The sequence below is a fragment of the Spermophilus citellus genome (genome assembly GCF_964194105.1).
Source record: "Spermophilus citellus genome assembly, chromosome: 4".
Classification (NCBI taxonomy): domain Eukaryota; kingdom Metazoa; phylum Chordata; class Mammalia; order Rodentia; family Sciuridae; genus Spermophilus; species Spermophilus citellus.
Genome location: NC_138185.1, coordinates 99237500 through 99254939, shown reverse-complemented (window position 1 = coordinate 99254939; position 17440 = coordinate 99237500). Strand labels below are relative to the sequence as shown.

The 17440-nt window shown below is 39.4% G+C and overlaps 1 protein-coding gene across 8 annotated transcripts in view; it reads left to right on the top strand.

Moving 5' to 3' along the window:
• Positions 1-17440, top strand: part of HERC2 (HECT and RLD domain containing E3 ubiquitin protein ligase 2) — a 211364-nt gene that overhangs the window by 156268 nt on the left and 37656 nt on the right. For all 8 annotated transcript variants that reach the window (XM_081290553.1, XM_081290551.1, XM_081290552.1 and 5 more), the window contains 5 exons: positions 3640-3811; positions 6563-6746; positions 7849-7989; positions 11954-12145; positions 14763-14916. In XM_081290553.1, coding sequence (XP_081146679.1) covers positions 3640-3811; positions 6563-6746; positions 7849-7989; positions 11954-12145; positions 14763-14916 — 843 coding nt within the window. The remainder of the gene's footprint in view (positions 1-3639; positions 3812-6562; positions 6747-7848; positions 7990-11953; positions 12146-14762; positions 14917-17440) is intronic.

Genomic DNA, 17440 nt, shown 5'->3' with positions numbered 1-17440 from the left:
TTTTTGAGGAAGGAACTCCAAGAAATGAATTTTCCTCTTAAAACTGCTTTCATTGTGTCCCATAGATTCCGGTATGTTGTGTCTGTATTATCATTTGTCTCTAAGAATTTTTTCATCTCCTCCTTTATGTCTTCTGTAACCCATTGATCATTCAGTAACATATTGTTCATTTTCCATGTGATGTAGGATTTTTCCTTTCCTTCTTTTATCATTGATTTCCATTGTGATCAGATATGGTGCATGGTATTATCTTCACACCTTTATACTTACTAAGAGTTGCCTTATGGCATAATATATGGTCTATCTTTGAGTAGGATCCATGTGCTGCTGAGAAGAACGTGTATCTACTTGATGATGGTTGATATATTCTATATATGTCGGTTAAGTCTAGGTTATTGATTGTGCTGTTGAGTTCTGTAGTTTCTTTATTCAGTTTTTGTCTAGAGGATCTGTCTAATGGCGAGAGCGGTGTGTTGAAGTCACCCATAATTATTGTGTTGTGGTCTATTTGACTCTTGAACTTGAGGAGAGTTTGTTTTATGAACGTTGCAGCTCCATTGTTTGGTGCATACAAATTGATAATTGTTATGTCTTGTTGGTGGATGGTTCCTTTTAACAGTATATAGTGTCCTTCTTTATCCTTCTTGATTAACTTAGGTTTAAAGTTGATTTTACTCGATATGAGTATGGCCACTCCTTCTTGCTTCCGAGGGCCATGTGAGTGGTATGATTTTTCCCAACCTTTTACCTTCAGCCTGTGTATGTCTTTTCCTATCATATGAGTCTCTTGAAGGCAGCATATTGTTGGATTTGTTTTTTTAATCCAGGTTACTAGCCTATGTCTCTTGATTGGTGAGTTTAGGCCATTAACATTTAAGGTTACAATTGAGATATGATTTGTACTTCCAGTCATGCTCCTTTATTTATTTATTTTAGTTTGGCTGGTTTTACTTTTTGGTTATTTTCCTCCCCCTTTACTGAGACACCTCCTGCTGTTAGTTTTGGGCACTATTTTTCAATTACTCTTCTTGTAGTATTTTGCTCAAAATGCTTTGCAGTGCTGGTTTTCTTGCTGCGAATTCTTTTAGCTTTTGTTTATCGTGAAAGATTTTAATTTCATTGTCAAATCTGAAGCTTAATTTTGCTGGATACAGTATTCTTGGTTGGAATCCATTATTTTTCAGCGTTTGAAATACATTGTTCCAGGATCTTCTCGCTTTCAAAGTCTGTGATGAGAAATCAGTCGTTAACCTAATTGGTTTACCCCTGAATGTAATCTGCCTCCTTTCTCTCATAGCTTTTAATATTCTCTCCTTGTTCTGTATGTTGGCTATCTTCATAATTATATGTCTTGGGGTTGGTCTATTATGGTTTTGAATGTTTAGGGTCCTGTAGGCTTCCAGGATTTGGCAATCCATTTCATCTTTCATCTCTGGGAAGTTTTCTAGAATTATTTCATTTAATATGTTGTCCATTCCTTTGGTTTGAGTCTCTGTGCCTTCTTCTATCCCGATGACCCTCAAATTTGTTTTTTTTTATGACATCCCATATCTCTTGAATAGATTGCTCGTGGGATTTTAGCATCTTTTCTGTGTTAAGTATATTCTTTTTAAGTTGATAAACCTTGTCTTCATTATCTGATGTTCTGACTTCTACTTGATCAAGTCTATTTGTAATATTCTTGTTTGAGTTTTTAATTTGGTTTATATTTTCCTGCAATTCTAGGATTATTGTTTGATTTTTTTTTTAAGATCTCTATCTCCTGGTAGAGCTCGTTCTTTGCCATTTGAATTTGTTTGTTTAATTCATTTTCAAAATATACTTTTATTGCTTGGACTTGCTGTCTCATGTCTTTTCTAATATTCCTTTCCATTCGAGTTAGGTATGCCTTGAGTTCTTTCCCTATCCCTGTTTCTGATGTTTCTATGTCCTCCTGTAGAATTAAGTTGTCCTGCATTGTTTGTACTCCTTTTTTCCCTTGTTTTCTCATGTTGTCCACATTACTTTCCAGCTCTACTTGATTGCCGTGTTTCTGCTCTCTTCTATAGATTTGTTTTGGTTCTGTATTACTCTGTTGTTTCTTCTTTGTGTTGTTAAACTGTGCCTGCTAACGTGGATTCTGCTGGGAAGGAATTCCGACAGCCGAGCTCCAGTGACGTCACTGCTCTGCTATGACGGGCCCCAGGCTCCTTGCTGGGGTGTCCTAATGGGGCTGTGTGACTGGACCATCTCTGTTTGGTTTCAGCTCCCGGTCGAGGCAGGCAGGCAGTCTCCAGCTGCCCAGTATCTCAGGCAGCGGGCGGGTGATCGGTCGCCGGCGGGGGGGTGGACTGTAGCCGCCCAGTCGTGCGGGCAGCGGGCTGGCTGTCGCCGGTGGGCGGGCGATCTCTAGACACCCAGTCCTGCGGTCGGTAGCCGGCGGGCAGGCGTTCTCCTACCGCCCAGTTATGCGGGCAGTGGGTGAACTGTCGCCAGCGGGCCTGCGGTTTCCAGCCGCCCAGTTGGGAGAGCCTGGCCTCTAGTCCCCTGTTTTCTCCTGCTAGTCTTGGTTTCTCCTGCTAGACCAGATTTCCCTTGAGTGATGGCTCTCGGCAGTTCAAACTGTACTCTGGGCCTGCCGTTTGTTGGGTGTGGAGGGTGTCTATTGGGAACCCCGGCACCCTATTGTTTTGTTTCCATTGTGGGGGATAGAACTGTACCCCTTCCTTCCCCGTCTGAAATCCCGTACTCAGCCCGGGGGTCAGTGCGGGCTTGGCCGGCGGGGTTCCACCGAATGGCAGCCACTTTTCTCCCTGCTTGCTAATTAATCGCTTCTCTGCGTCGCCCCGCCTTCTGTGGCCGCAGGGCAGGCCGCGAGAATCAGTCAGCCCGGGTCTCTGGGGTCACACAATTCTGTAGTTTCTTACATGTTTCCATCAGCTTCTGTTGAATTCTTGACTCGGGTTGGGGAAGGTACCTGCACATTTCCTGGGCTCTTTGGAACACTCAATTTCTCTGGTCCTGACCTCTAGCCCTGGGCCATGTTGTCCTGCCTGATTTCCGGTTCCCCATTCTTCATTCAGGAACCCACCAGGCCTTCCTTGCCTGGCTCTGCTGTCTCTGCTGAGTCTGGGAACTATCAGGGCAGTGAGTTGGGATGTATGTCTCATAAGACAGTGTAGTGGTACACGGCATCTCTCTTTGTCATTTTGGATTATTTTTTGTCTTTTTTTTCTGAGAGGGGGTCTTGCTTTGTAGAAGGAAGTACATATAGGTAGTTAAGATAGCATTTTCACAGCTTATGTGTATATAATGCATGTTTTAAAAGTTTCTTATACCTTTTTTGCAGTTCTAATGAACATTTACTAAAATAGTTTCTTTATTTTATTTCATTTTTTTTTAATGTTGTGCTAAGGATCAAACCCAGTGTCTCACACTGTACCACTTAGCCACAATCCCAGCCCCCTGAAAATGGTTTCTTTATAGAAGTACTGATAATCATTATTTTATCTGAAAAGACTGTGAGCCTAATACATACTCTATGAAATAGCAAAAATATAGATTGTTATGTTTTGGAACTAGCCTAAAAGGCCAAACTATAGAAACAGAGCAAATAATAACCTTAAAAATAGAATACATATTTTTATTTTTATTTTTCAGGCGTGCCTTCAGATGCTGATTCTTCTGCTGCCAGTAATAAAATAAGTGGTGCAAATAATTCTAAGCCAAATCGCCCTTCTCTTGCCAAGATTCTCCTTTCATTGGATGGAAACCTGGCCAAACAGCAGGCCTTATCACATATCCTTACAGCACTGCAAATCATGTATGCCAGGTAGGCTTGTGTGCTAAATTTTGAAATTCTATAACTGTGTAGGCATTTTGTTTTTGTCATATTTTGATTGACTAAATGTCTCCAAGAATATTGTGTTATTATTTTTAAGTGCTGTGAGTTGAAGACACATATCCTTTGATGGCATCTTTATGCTTATTTTAATGGGTATTGAAATAGGAATCAGAAAACCAAGTTAAAGAACATTTTCATTTTTGTATTTTGTTTTGGTCAGTAAACTCTTAGCATTAATATTTGTGGGAGAGAAAAAATTAACTATAATTTACAGTGATGTTTAAGACATTGTCACTCACTTGGTAAGGCAGAGTTTTGATACTACTTTTACAGAATTTTTCTATTGTTTTCTTATAGCATATATTAGTCAGCTTTGCATCATTATAACAGAATACCCAAGATCATAAGAGAAAAGGTTTATTTTGGCTCACAGTTTTGAAGTTTCCAGCCCATGATTAGTTATCCCCATTACTTTGGGTCTGTGGCAAGGTAGCACATCATGGTGGGCACAAGCAGCAGAAGAAAAGCCATTCACCTCTTGGCCAGGAGTTGAAAAGAGAAGGAGAAAGGGAGCAGGGTCTCCTATCTCGCTCAGGGGCATACCCCCAGTGGCCTAAACGCCTCCCACTAGGCTTTACCTCTTCAAGAATCCTTCATCTCTCAATAATACCACCCTGGGGACCAAGCCTTTAACACTTGGGCCTTTGGTAGACATTCAAGATGCAATCCATAGAATAGCCTGAGTGAATTGCCTATTTCTAAATGTATTATTGGGTGTGGAACTCGCAAGATGTACTTACGTAGGAACATGAGCTTTAGAACAAAGCCAGTCATTGAGAGGACATTTAGTCCTTGCTGCCTGGTATGTGGCAGGCTTTCAGTAAACACAAACATTCATATATATATATATATATATATATATTTTTTTTTTTTTTTTTTTTTGAGAGAGAGAGAGAGAGAGAGAATTTTTTAATATTTATTTTTTAGTTCTCGGCGGACACAACATCTTTGTTTGTATGTGGTGCTGAGGATCAAACCTGGGCCGTACGCATGCCAGGCGAGCGCGCTACCGCTTGAGCCACATCCCCAGCCCAAACACAAACATTCTTGTTTTTTTTTTTTTTTTAATTGGTTGTTCACAACATTACAAAGCTCTTGACATATCATATTTCATACATTAGATTGAAGTGGGTTATGAACCCCCAATTTTACCCCAAATGCAGATTGCAGAATCACGTCGGTTACACATCCACAATTTTACATAATGCCCTATTAGTAATTGTTGTATTCTGCTACCTTTCCTATCCCCTACTATCCCCCCTCCCCTCCCCTCCCAACTTCTCTCTCTACCCCATCTACTGTAATTCATTTCTCTCCTTGTTTATTTTCCCATTCCCCTCACAACCTCTTATATGTAATTTTGTATAGCAATGAGGGTCTCCCTTCATTTCCATGCAATTTCCCTTTTCTCTCCCTTTCCCTCCCATCTCATGTCTCTGTTTAATGTTACTCTTTTCTTCCTACTCTTCCTCCCTGCTCTGTTCATACTTGCTCTCATTATATCAAAGAAGACATTTGGTATTTGTTTTTTAGGGATTGGCTAGCTTCACTAAGCATAATCTGCTCTAGTGCCATCCATTTCCCTGCAAATTCTATGATTTTGTCATTTTTTATTGCTGTATAGTACTCCATTGTGTATAGATGCCACATTTTTTTTATCCATTCATCTATTGTAGGGCATCTGGGTTGGTTCCACAGTCTAGCTATTGTGAATTGTGCTGTTTTGAACATCGATGTGGCAGTATCCCTGTAGCATGCTCTTTTAAGGTCTTCAGGGAATAGTCCGAGAAGGGCAATAGCAGGGTCAAATGGTGGTTCCATTCCCAGCTTTCCCAGGAATCTCCAAACTGCTTTCCAAATTGGCCGCACCAATTTGCAGTCCCACCAGCAATGTACAAGTGTACCCTTTTCTCCACATCCTCGCCAGCACTTGTTGTTTGACTTCATAGTGGCTGCCAATCTTACTGGAGTGAGATGGTATCTTAGGGTGGTTTTGATTTGCATTTCTCTGACTGCTAGAGATGGTGAGCATTTTTTCATGTACTTGTTGATTGATTGTATATCCTCCTCTGAGAAGTGTCTGTTCAGGTCCTTGGCCCATTTGTTGATTGGGTTATTTGTTATCTTATTGTCTAATTTTTTGAGTTCTTTGTATACTCTGGATATTAGGGCTCTATCTGAAGTGTAACACAAACATTCTTGATATTCAATTATCTAGTCTGTAGGCTCTAACAGCAACCCAAAAGGGTTTCCCAGGGTGAATCAGAGGCTTATTCTGGTCTGGTTTTTACATTTGGAAGTCTTTCACTTGTCCTTATCATGGTTATTCAAGTAAATGCTACTTAACAGTAGGGATACATTCTGAGGTAATATCATAAGGAGTATAGTTATGCACATTAAGCTGGCTAGGATATTACCATGCAATACAGTCCTATGAGATATATGTAGTTCATCGTTGACTGAAAGGTTGTTTTGTGGTATGTGGCTATAAATAAGATCTGGCCATAATAAAATTTTTAGCTTATAGAGAATGGGTACCTGGTAATGATGTTTTTGTGAAATTCTTTATATATATCCTATAAAAACAAGGATGTGTTTCAGGGAGTGATCATTCCACTTTGTTCATCCTGTCATATGTGGCAGGCACCTCACTGTAGGCCTGGCTTTCTGTTCTGACAGGGATGCAGTGGTTGGGGCCCTGATGCCAGCTGGCATGATTGCCCCGGTGGAGTGTCCCTCATTCTCCTCAGCACCCACTTCTGATGCCTCTGCCATGGCCAGTCCCATAAATGGAGAGGAATGCATGCTGGCTATTGACATTGAAGACAGATTGAGTCCAAATCCATGGCAAGAAAAGAGAGAGGTAAAAGTAAATCTGAACACCATATTAGATCAGAAAGAAAAAGTTAACTTCTTTGTGTCTAGTATAATGTGTCATTTTTTTCACTTAATTTTTGCTGTTTTTGATTTTGATCTTGAATTAGAAAAAAAAATGCTTATGAATGAGCTTTCCTAGTGTTGAAATGCAGATAGTTTATTCTTTTTTAAAAAATCATTAAATACAGCTTTGAAACCTTAAAGGTCTTGTAACTTATTTGGAGAAAGTATACCTCATGAAGAGAGGTGAGTTCATTTTAGTCTGATTTATATGACCTGCTATTGAATATTAATAGGTTTTCCTGGAAATAAGAATGTGGTTGACTTTGCAGGTCTGCTTCAGGCCCACTGGTGGGTGGTAGCCGATGTGTGGTGTGAGCACTGTGTGGCCTTTGTAAAATCTGGAACATTCCAAATGGCCCCCAATAGTTTTTTTTTTTTTCTGGGGGACATATTGGGGATTGAACTCAGGGGCACTCAACCATTGAGCCATATCCCCAGCTCTATTCTGTATTTTATTTAGAGATAGGGTCTCACTGAGTTGCTCAGTGTCTCACTATTGCTGAGGCTGGCTTAGAAATTGTGATTCCTCTGCTGCAGTTTTCAGAGCTGATAGGATGTAGGCTTGTGCCATCACGCCTGGCCCCCAGTAGCTTTTTTGGAGGGGGGTGTGCGGGGAGGGAACTGAGGATTGAACTCAGGGGCACTTGACCACTGAGCCTCATTCCCAGCCCTATTTTGTATTTTACTTAGAGACAGGGTCTCATTGAGTTGCTCAGCACCTTGCTTTTGCTGACGCTGGCTTTGAACTCGTGATCCTCCTGTCTCAGCCTGGCCCTGGTAGCTTTTTGTTGTTGTTGTTGTTGTTTTAGTTGGACACAATATCTTTATTTTATTTATTTTATGTGGTGCTGAGGATTAAACCCAGTGCCTCACACGTGCTAGGCAAGCGCTCTACCATTGAGCCACAACCCCAGCCCCCTACCCCCCCAGGAGCTTTTTGAGAAGGCATCTTTGGGCTTGTGTAAAAGACTGCTGTTGCTGAGCTTTTCTACTTAAACTTTCTTTCTGGTGTATTCTCCATTTAGATTGTCTGCTCTGAGGATGCTGTGACTCCCTCTGCAGTGACCCCATCTGCTCCCTCAGCCTCCTCTAGGCCATTTATCCCAGTGACCGATGACCCAGGAGCTGCCAGCATCATTGCAGAAACCATGACTAAAACCAAAGAGGTCAGGAAGTCATCTTTAACTTCTTAATTTGAAATAATCTTAAATGTATAAAACAGTAACAGAAATAATATTTAGAGATAAAACATGGGACACCCACCTAGGTTCTCAAGTTGCTGGCTATTTTGAATCATTTATGGAAGTGCTAGGACATAAAGCTTATCATTTCCTAGTGTATTTCTTGAGTATCAGGGCATCAAAAGTGACCCAGCTTCTCTTCTAATTCACAGACCTATTCAGCTGTTGTTCATTGTCCTGATAGTGTCTTCCTAGGTCTAGCACCCAGCCTACAATTTTGTACTATCTTGTTAATCTTTAATACAGGACAATTCTAAAATACTTCATTTTGACAGAACCACCACAGGAATGATCAGAGTTGCATCGTAGATTTGCTGCTTCTCTGATGATGTAACTATTATCCCTTGGCTAAGCGTTTCTCCAGTGGAAGTTAGTGTGTTATTAAGTACTTCTGAGGATATACTTTGAGACTCTGTAGATATCGTTCCTCCTCATATTTTATTCACTAGTAATTTGGAATGTATTAATGATTCTAGCTGAACTTATTATTAGTGACTATGGTGGTTGTCTTGTGATCATTTTTCAAATTTCTCATTTCTTACAGGATATAATTGTTATTCTTCTTCTGTAAGGGAGAGCTTTCCCTTCTCATTGTCTGTTTAACTTCTGTCATCTACCTACATACCTACCTACCTACTTACCCACCTTACCTACCTGTTATATTGGTATAAACTCATGGATTCCTATTTTATTCAAATATTGACATTTGTTGCTATCATCATTTGTCCCAGACTGGCCATATCTTTTGGGCTGGTTTCTTTGTCATTCTGAGGTGTCCCTATAATCCTTTGAACTTTTCCTTACTTTCTGGCAATAGTGTGTTCCATGTTCATCATATATATTTTAAAGGGATTGAACCCAGGGGAACTTAACCACTGAGCCACATCCCCAGCCCTTTTAAAATATATTTTACTTAGAGACAGGGTCTTACTGAGTTACCTAGGGCCCTGCTAAGTTGCTGCAGCTGGTTTTGAATTTGTGATCCTCCTACCTCAGCTGCCCAAGCTGCTGGGATTATAGGCATGTGCCACCACGCCTGGCTCTATACTCATCTTGCACCTACTCTGCCCCTGCCCTGGAATTGACCATTGTTCTAAAGAGCCCTGGTTCTTTTTAGTGGAACACAAGCTTTGGAAATCAAGATTGAGGTGATTGGTTACTGAGTGTTTTTGTTTTGGCCCTTTTAGCAGATAAATATATGTGTGTGTGAGTATTTATTTCTTTTACATCTTACCTGAGTAACAAAAGCTGATTAAAATCAGTACTTTGAGTTCTAGTCCAACACCAGAGTTTCTTACCCTCCTTTCTGTATTCTCTGGTGTCTAATCCTTTTATATGTTACTGGATTTGGTTCTACCATATTATTGGGGAGTTTTGCATCTATATTCATAAGGGCTATTGATTGGCAATTTTCTTGTGGTTTCTGTTTCTGGTTTGGATAAAAAGTTTTTGAAGAATTGGTGTTAATTCTTGGTGGAATTTTTGTCTTTTGCTGATATGTTCCCATCCTTCTTTAAGCATTTCCTTGGTTCCTGACACAGCAAAAATTTCCAGGTTTAATAAGATGTTTTATTCTTTAGTTTAGGAATCACCTATCTTCCAAGGAAGTCCTTGCTTTTTACTAATTAGAGAATGTTATTTAGAAGCCAAGAGTTGGGCTCTTCATGAGCTCATTGCTATTGGGATGATAGTTAGGGAATAAATGTGTGTGTGTGTGCGTGCATGTGCACGTGCGTGTGTGTAATACTGGTTCACACCACTACAATTGATTTGAATCTAACTACGATTTATTTTAGTTTTCACTCTTTTTTGTATTTTTTTTTCTTTTTGTGATTTTTATTTTATTTTATTTTTTTTTATTGGTTGTTCACAACATTCTTTTTTGTATTTATGACTCTTATCTCTGAAAGTAAGGAACCAGACTCTTGTCATTTACAAGCTATTTACTTGTGGTTTGGTCTCCTTAGATAACCAGTCTCCCATTTTGACTACCACCCACCCCCTTTTGGGTACCTTTCTTCCTCTGAATAGCCTCTTGTGCTCAAAACCAATCTGTCCTTCCTGGGGACCACCTCTTCATGCTACTTGACCTGTGGTCCTCACCCTACCTCTATGCTGGCTTGTCTAAACTATGGTACCTTCCTCACTTGACTCTGCCACACCAGGTACCATATCTGTGGATACCCTGCCTAGCCCCACACCAGGCTGCCCTACCATGCTTGCACACTCTCTCTTGCCTGCCAACCTTGGAGAAAAACAAGCATTATTTTCAATTACATTTGGAACCCTTTTATGGAAGAAAATAAGTTTTATGGAAAGTATTCAGAACCATCTGCAGTAATAATCTCTGGAATCAACTTCTGATTTCTGAAAGTCTCCTGGAATTGAGGGTTTAACACAGAAATTATTTTAAAGAAGGCACAATTTTTGCTTTACGCGGAAGGATAATACTTTTTTTTCCTGCAAATTTATTTATGAAACACAGGTGTTGTCCAGGTTATACCTCTAAATTCCTTTTGTTTTCATTTTGATGTGTCTCATAAATTATGGTGAAGTAATTTTCATTTTAGTATTGGTCTGTGATTCATGTTTAAGGATATGCTGCTAGTACTTTGCCTTTTTATCAGTTCCTCTAGGCATATTTTCTATTTTTTTAAACATCCCCACTCAAGGAGAAAAAAGGTACATTTCAATTTCAAGACTGAAGATATTATATATAATTAATATATTCCCCTGTATGCTTTTGCTGTGCTTCAGTGAGTCATATTCTGGAATTTCATCATTTCTAATGAATTTCACTTGCTTACTTCCTGGATCTCCATGCAAAGGTCTGCTCTCTAAAGGAAGAATCTTGTCCCAGCCCATAGTGTCCAGGGCACATCACATTCCCCTTAGGGTTCTTCGTGTAGGGCTGTGTTTCTCTGGCTCATTTCTGTTTCTGAAAAGAATTGTGCTATATTTCCTGAGGTTCAGGAAGCAGGAGAGAAGAGGCACTTCTCTGGCTCTTTCTTTCTAGGTGAGCGTGACTCTACCTTGGGAGCATGAAGGGTTAGTTCCTACCTCTGTTCTACACAGGGTCATAGCGTTTCCCACTCCAGGGCCAGAAGCTGTGGATGCCCCAGCTTTGATGACTTGACTTGCCCCTTTCCATGAGTCTAGCCCTAGACTTACCTCCAGGAGGCTCTTATACACTGGACAAGGCAGGTGGGGCAGCTGACCTGGGTGAGGCGCCTCACATGGTGGGGACTTGGGATAGGATACTGATGCTGGGGAAACAGCTCACAGCAAACAAGTGTGTTCCTTTACTCTGCTAAAAAGGAGAAAAGGTGAATTATCACAGCTGCAATGTGTTTAAGCTGGTAGTAGGAGAGGCAAGTAAAAGAGAAATAGTAAAAAAGAGAAGACTTTTACATATTATCTTTTCCAAAGAATCCAAGGAGCAGAAGATAATAGATAATGTGTTACGTGGAGAAGAGTCTGGAAAGCATTATGGAGAGATTCGAGACAAAGATATGTAAAGTTATAGTGTAAAATTTAGTTGATAGAAGATCACCAAGCATATCTGATGGGTAAGGAATAGGTTTCAATTGGTGCAACTTCATTCCTGGTCTTCTCCTATAATGTCTATCAATGACACAGTAGTATAAGCTGCCGTTTCTTTATAGTTTAAGGTATTTCTCTTTGAGAGATTGTATTGGTAATATTGTAAAACAGTTAATTTAGTCTTGAAAACCTAGTACATGGAATGTATTAAGGACCTGCCATTTCTTAATTTGTTTTTTTATGCCTCTACCTTACTGGTGTCACATGTCCTTTCAGTTCATGGGTAAACAGGTGAATCTACTGAATATTATTTCTCATTTTAATTGTTGGATGTCATTTAATTTAGGATGTTGAAAGCCAAAATAAAACATCAGGCCCAGAGCCTCAGTCCTTGGATGAGTTCACCAGTCTTCTGATCGCAGATGACACCCGGGTGGTGGTGGACCTGCTCAAGCTGTCAGTGTGCAGCCGAGCAGGGGACAGGGGCCGGGATGTCCTTTCAGCTGTGCTGTCTGGCATGGGCACTGCCTACCCACAGGTGAGTGATGGGGAATATTGGGGGCTGCCTGCTCCATCTCCTTTCTCCATTCAGGCCAGCCTCCTCTGTAGGGGACACACAGCTGTTTTTCATGCATGCTTTTGTGCTAGATTCATCCTAGTAGATGTCAGTTTAGAAGTACTTCTTTAAAATACAAGATCCCATCATTTCCCCAGTGCTATCTTTTACCTGTTTCAGAAATGGATTGTGTGTCTTGTTTTTAATGACTTGTAGAATTTATTAAGTAAGTGCCTTAAATAAGTTTTTGCAGTTTTCCTTTTTTTTTTTTTTTTTTTCTAATTTTTAAGGAGTCAAATCTGCCAGGCTTTTCACACTTCACCCCCATTTTTTTGTATTAAGCTGGGAAAAAAAAAAAAAACTTACATGACATTGTTTTAAAGAAACTGTTACATTTTCTTCTAATTATTTTTATGGTTTCATTAATTATGTTTACAGTTTTTAGCCACCTGGGATTGATCTTGATGTAAGGAATAAAGTAATGATTCCGCTTTTATTTTTTCCTAAATGGCAAACTAGTTGCCCAAACATTATTTATTGAATAATCTACCTGTTTCCCAGTGATTTGAAAACTACTTTTATCACACTCTTTTAGAGTATTTACTGGATATGTTTGGGTCTATTTACAGATGGTTTTATTTTTCTATTTTTGTTTCTTTGAACTAACTCTTTGTGTTCTAATATCACGATAGTTCTACATATTCAGTAACACTGGGTCCAGTAAGACTGTATTTTCTATCATTGTAGAAATGTTCTATATCTGAGCTATGCAGGATTGTGGCCACCAGACACATGTGGCTATTGAACACTTGCAATATTGCTAGTATACCTAAAGAAATAAAGTTTTAATTTTACTTAAGCTTAACTTTAAATTTGAATAGGCTCCTGTGGCTACTCAATTGGTCTAGATGAATTTAAAGTCAATATCATACCCACATGTTTAGAAATAGGATTGATGAGTCCTGAAGTCCTAGAGCTCTCTTGAGGACTCTCATTTGTCAACGTCCTTGCTTGGTCTTTTCAGAACTGGCTTGCCAGGGGACCTGGTACAGTGTTCCTATTGCAGAAAATTCTGTTTTTTTTCTGGATCCCATCTCACTACCACCAAAATAATAAAGTACTTAAGTACAGTTGATTAGATGATGTGGTAGATATTTTAGGTACTTGTTATTTCTTAGTTTTTAAAGACAGATTACATGGCATAATTCTAAAAGATTAAATCAAGGTAAATTGCCATAAGCAGAGTTTGATTTTTCCCTCCACAAGTTTATTGCTTTTATGAGAGGGAAGAATGTGCATGAGAACTTTGGTTTAAAATAATACCCAGCATTTGCCATACAGATCTCTACCATGTGTGATTTTGGTTCATTCTGTCAGTACAGAGAGTAGGTGTTATGTTTACATACAGATGAGAAAACTGAGGCTCCAAGAGGTTGTTACTGGTTTGAGGATACTAACTGTATTTTAGGAGAGATGAGATTGGAACTCTGAAGTCCCTGACACCAGAGCCGTATCTACCATGTGTGTTACCCCTTCCTGATAAACTTACTGGCCTCTCTTTGGTAGGTTCTGATGGGCTTTGCAGAGGAAGATTCTAAAATTCAGTTCCCTCATGGATTTTGCATATACATAGACATTTGATGCCAACATCTGTTCAAGTAACTCATTCAGATTTCATAAGAATACGTGTATTTTCAAACTGTCATTGTAATGGCAAAATGGCTACTTCTGTGTTATGCCCTGACCTAATATGTAGGACTCAAAAAAAAAAAAAAGACATTTGAATTTAAAATAGCATGCCTATATGACAATAATATTTAGTTTGTTACTAATATAACTATTTAGTAAGCCTAGCTATTCTCTGATTATGAGGAAAAAAAGAATAATCCTATTCCTGAAAAGTACAAAATGGACAGTGTATAAAGAAGAATTATATTTTTTGAGTTGAAAATTTTGCTTATTATAACACATTCTAATTTGTTTTTAAAAATGACAGTCCAGGAGTTCGTAATCACTGGTATTAACCACTTAAATGGTGTGAATTGGCACTAAATTTAAAAAATAAAAGACAATATGAATTATAGAGACAGCATGGTGGTGAGCTCAACATTTACTCTCCTTGGTCAAGAGAAATTCCTTAATCTTGTTCACATAGTCCTCCTTGTTTGAGGTATTCTGTCTGCCATGTCTAGACCTGGGTAGCTCAATTGTTCTTGATTTCTGCCCAGCCCCTTGATTTACAGTGCTTTCTAGGATATTGGTCATTTTCATCAACATTTTCTTCCTTCCCTTGATACTTTCATCACAGGTATTTTTATCAGTTGACATGTGATAAAGTGCACCTTGTCCTGAGCGTTGTACTTGAGGTGCCTTCCAGCTATTTTTGTATAGATTGTCTCTGAAAGTCAAATAGCACTTTGCAAGTTTTTTGCTGTCTTGATTTTATAAGTAAACCAAACTTTGAATTTAATTTCTCAGACTGCAAGTCCTCTGCCATCCTGTCTCTATGGAATTATTTAGAGCAAGATGAGCAGGGTTAGCATCCAGTTGACCCAGGACTAACGCCAGTCAGCCTCATCATTTCCTGCTCTCTTTCTAGGTAGCAGATATGTTGTTGGAGCTCTGTGTCACTGAATTGGAGGATGTAGCCACAGACTCGCAGAGTGGCCGGCTCTCTTCACAGCCAGTAGTGGTGGAAAGCAGCCATCCCTATACTGACGACACTTCCACCAGTGGCACAGTGAAGATACCAGGTATTTGGGGCCAGTTCTGGGGGAAGGGTTGCTGGGCTCACTGCCTTTAGAATGGCTTCATTCTTCAGTCACTTAGGTCGAAATAATCTTCTCTGTTTCTTAGGAAAGAAGTAATAGAATTGCTTTGTACTCCCCTCCTCTTTTAAACAAAAAAACAAACCAAACCCACAAAAATACCTCCTTTTGTCAAGCAAAACATGGTGTAGAAAGCCATGCAAAGTAAATGTTTAGCTGTATGATGGTTGGGATACCTTTGTGATTAAGATATATAGAGTAAAGTCTGTATTTTCCTGAATTGATGCCATTCTGATGTTGAGCCATCATACTTGCACTTCTGGACAGTTTCTGTCACCCAAGTGTATATCTTTATTCCTTTCCTTTTTCCCCGCCCCCCCCTTTTTTTCCTTTGTCTTCATTTTTGACAGTTCACCTGTTGAGGCACTTGGGCCTTTGACCCACTGGGCTTCCCTTTGACCTGGATCTGGTGCTGGCACACTCCCGCTGCAGTTCAACATGTTCTGCCATCCTACCTTTCTTCAACTTGGTCCCTGGTCCAGAAGCCCTATTAGTTCAGCCCTTTGGCAAGAGCCTTTTGCTGGTTGTGATACATCCTCAGAAAGCACCTGAAGTGCACTCTCTCTTTGTGATGTCATCAGCACCTGTTGCTCAACATGGGAAATAACTGATCTATTGGCATTGCAAACAATGTTATTCTATTTTTTTTTTTTTTTAAATTTTTTTCATATTTATTTTTTAGTTTTCGGCGGACACAACATCTTTGTTGGTATGTGGTGCTGAGGATCGAACCCGGGCCGCACGCATGCCAGGCGAGCGCGCTACCACTTGAGCCACATCCCCAGCCCAACAATGTTATTCTAATTGGATCATTTCTTTCTCATTTATTAGCTGCAATACTTTATAAAGAGATTTTTCTCCTCATCCTTTAGTTGACTTCCCAGGGATACTGTCTGCATGAGAAAGGCAGAATAGAAGTTTGATTCTTTCTTTCTATTTACCAGTTTTCTGGAGTATGGACCAGTTCCCTGTCACTATTCCAAGGTGACTCTTCTTTTCACCTTCCCTTTCCAATCCCATGTACTGAAACGTGATTTTAATCCATTATAATTATGTGATTATTTTTCTTATTGAAGCTCAAAATATCCTGTCTTTAGACAGTGAAAACCTTTTCAGTTTCACTTCTGAAATGATTCTGGTGGACTTTTGCTAGCTTTTCTTCAGTCTGGTATGACAAGGGGTTCTAGGCTTGTCTCATAGGTTCTGCATTCCACCTGGAGTACCTGATGGTGTTTTCAAGATCACCATCTGGCCAGGCATGGCATGCACACCTTAATCCCAGTGATGTGGGAGGCAAGAGGATTACAAGGTTGAGGTCATTCTCAACAAGTTAGGAAGGCCCTGTCTCAAAAAAAAAAGAAAAAGAAAAAGGCAGGGTGGGTTGGCTGGGGACATAGCTCCATGATAGAGTGCCCCTGAGTTTAATCTTCAGTACTACAAAAAATAAAAAAATCACAACCTGGTGCTGGGAGACTCATTGCTACTGTGTTATCATTATTTCTAGACCTTTTCAGTAGGCAGAGGTGGGTTGAATACCTGGGTAAGTGGACACATAGACTTTCTTTTGAGTTCACACTGATACTTTCAATTCCAGTTCAAAAGGACAAGGCTGCTACTTAATCTGTTTTGTCACATTTGTGTGTCTGTCTCTCTCTCTCTCTCTCTCTCTCTCTCTCTCTCTCTCTCTCTCTCTCTTCTTTTTGCATACGTAATCCTGGTTCCAAAATAGGATGATGAATACCTATCTCATAAATAATCTTTCATTTGCTTCATCTCTCATGACTTACTTAACTGACTCAATACAATTCTGAGTCAGAACTGCCAGCATCAGTATTCTAACTGAAAACATTAAATTTTTTGTCATATACTGTCTTCATTCTTCTAAATTTATGAACATAATTATTCTACCAGAGCATAAAAGCTCCTACTGTATTTTCTTTCTCATATTCTTCAGATATTCTTAGTTTTACTCTGTTTAATGCTCTCTTCTCATCCTTTGTCTGTCTCTTTAGATACTGTGAAATGTCTGAACTCTCTAGTAAATTTCCCTGTAGTTCCTAAGGTCATACTTGTCTATGAGAGTTTGCCTGTCTTACTTGAAAGGTAGCTTTCCTTCATATTAAATCCTAGGATCATATACTCTTCCTCTGTGAAAGTATGATATGGATAATTAATATTTTACCTTATAAGATCATGTGATTTTTCCACCCAGTAATTTTATTAGAATATATGTTTGCATAGATCATTCTAGGTGATATTCTCAGGTAAGGAGTGTGTTCTTTTATTGTGAAGTTCCACGTCTTTTTCAGTTTCATTTTCTAGGAGTATATTTTATAGAGTTTTGTATTCTTGCTTAGTTCCTTTTTCAGGAAACTTAGCAGTTATCCATGTATTCGATGCCTTGCAGATTGGTTGCTTCCTCTCTGAAATATTTTTCACCTCTTTCTTT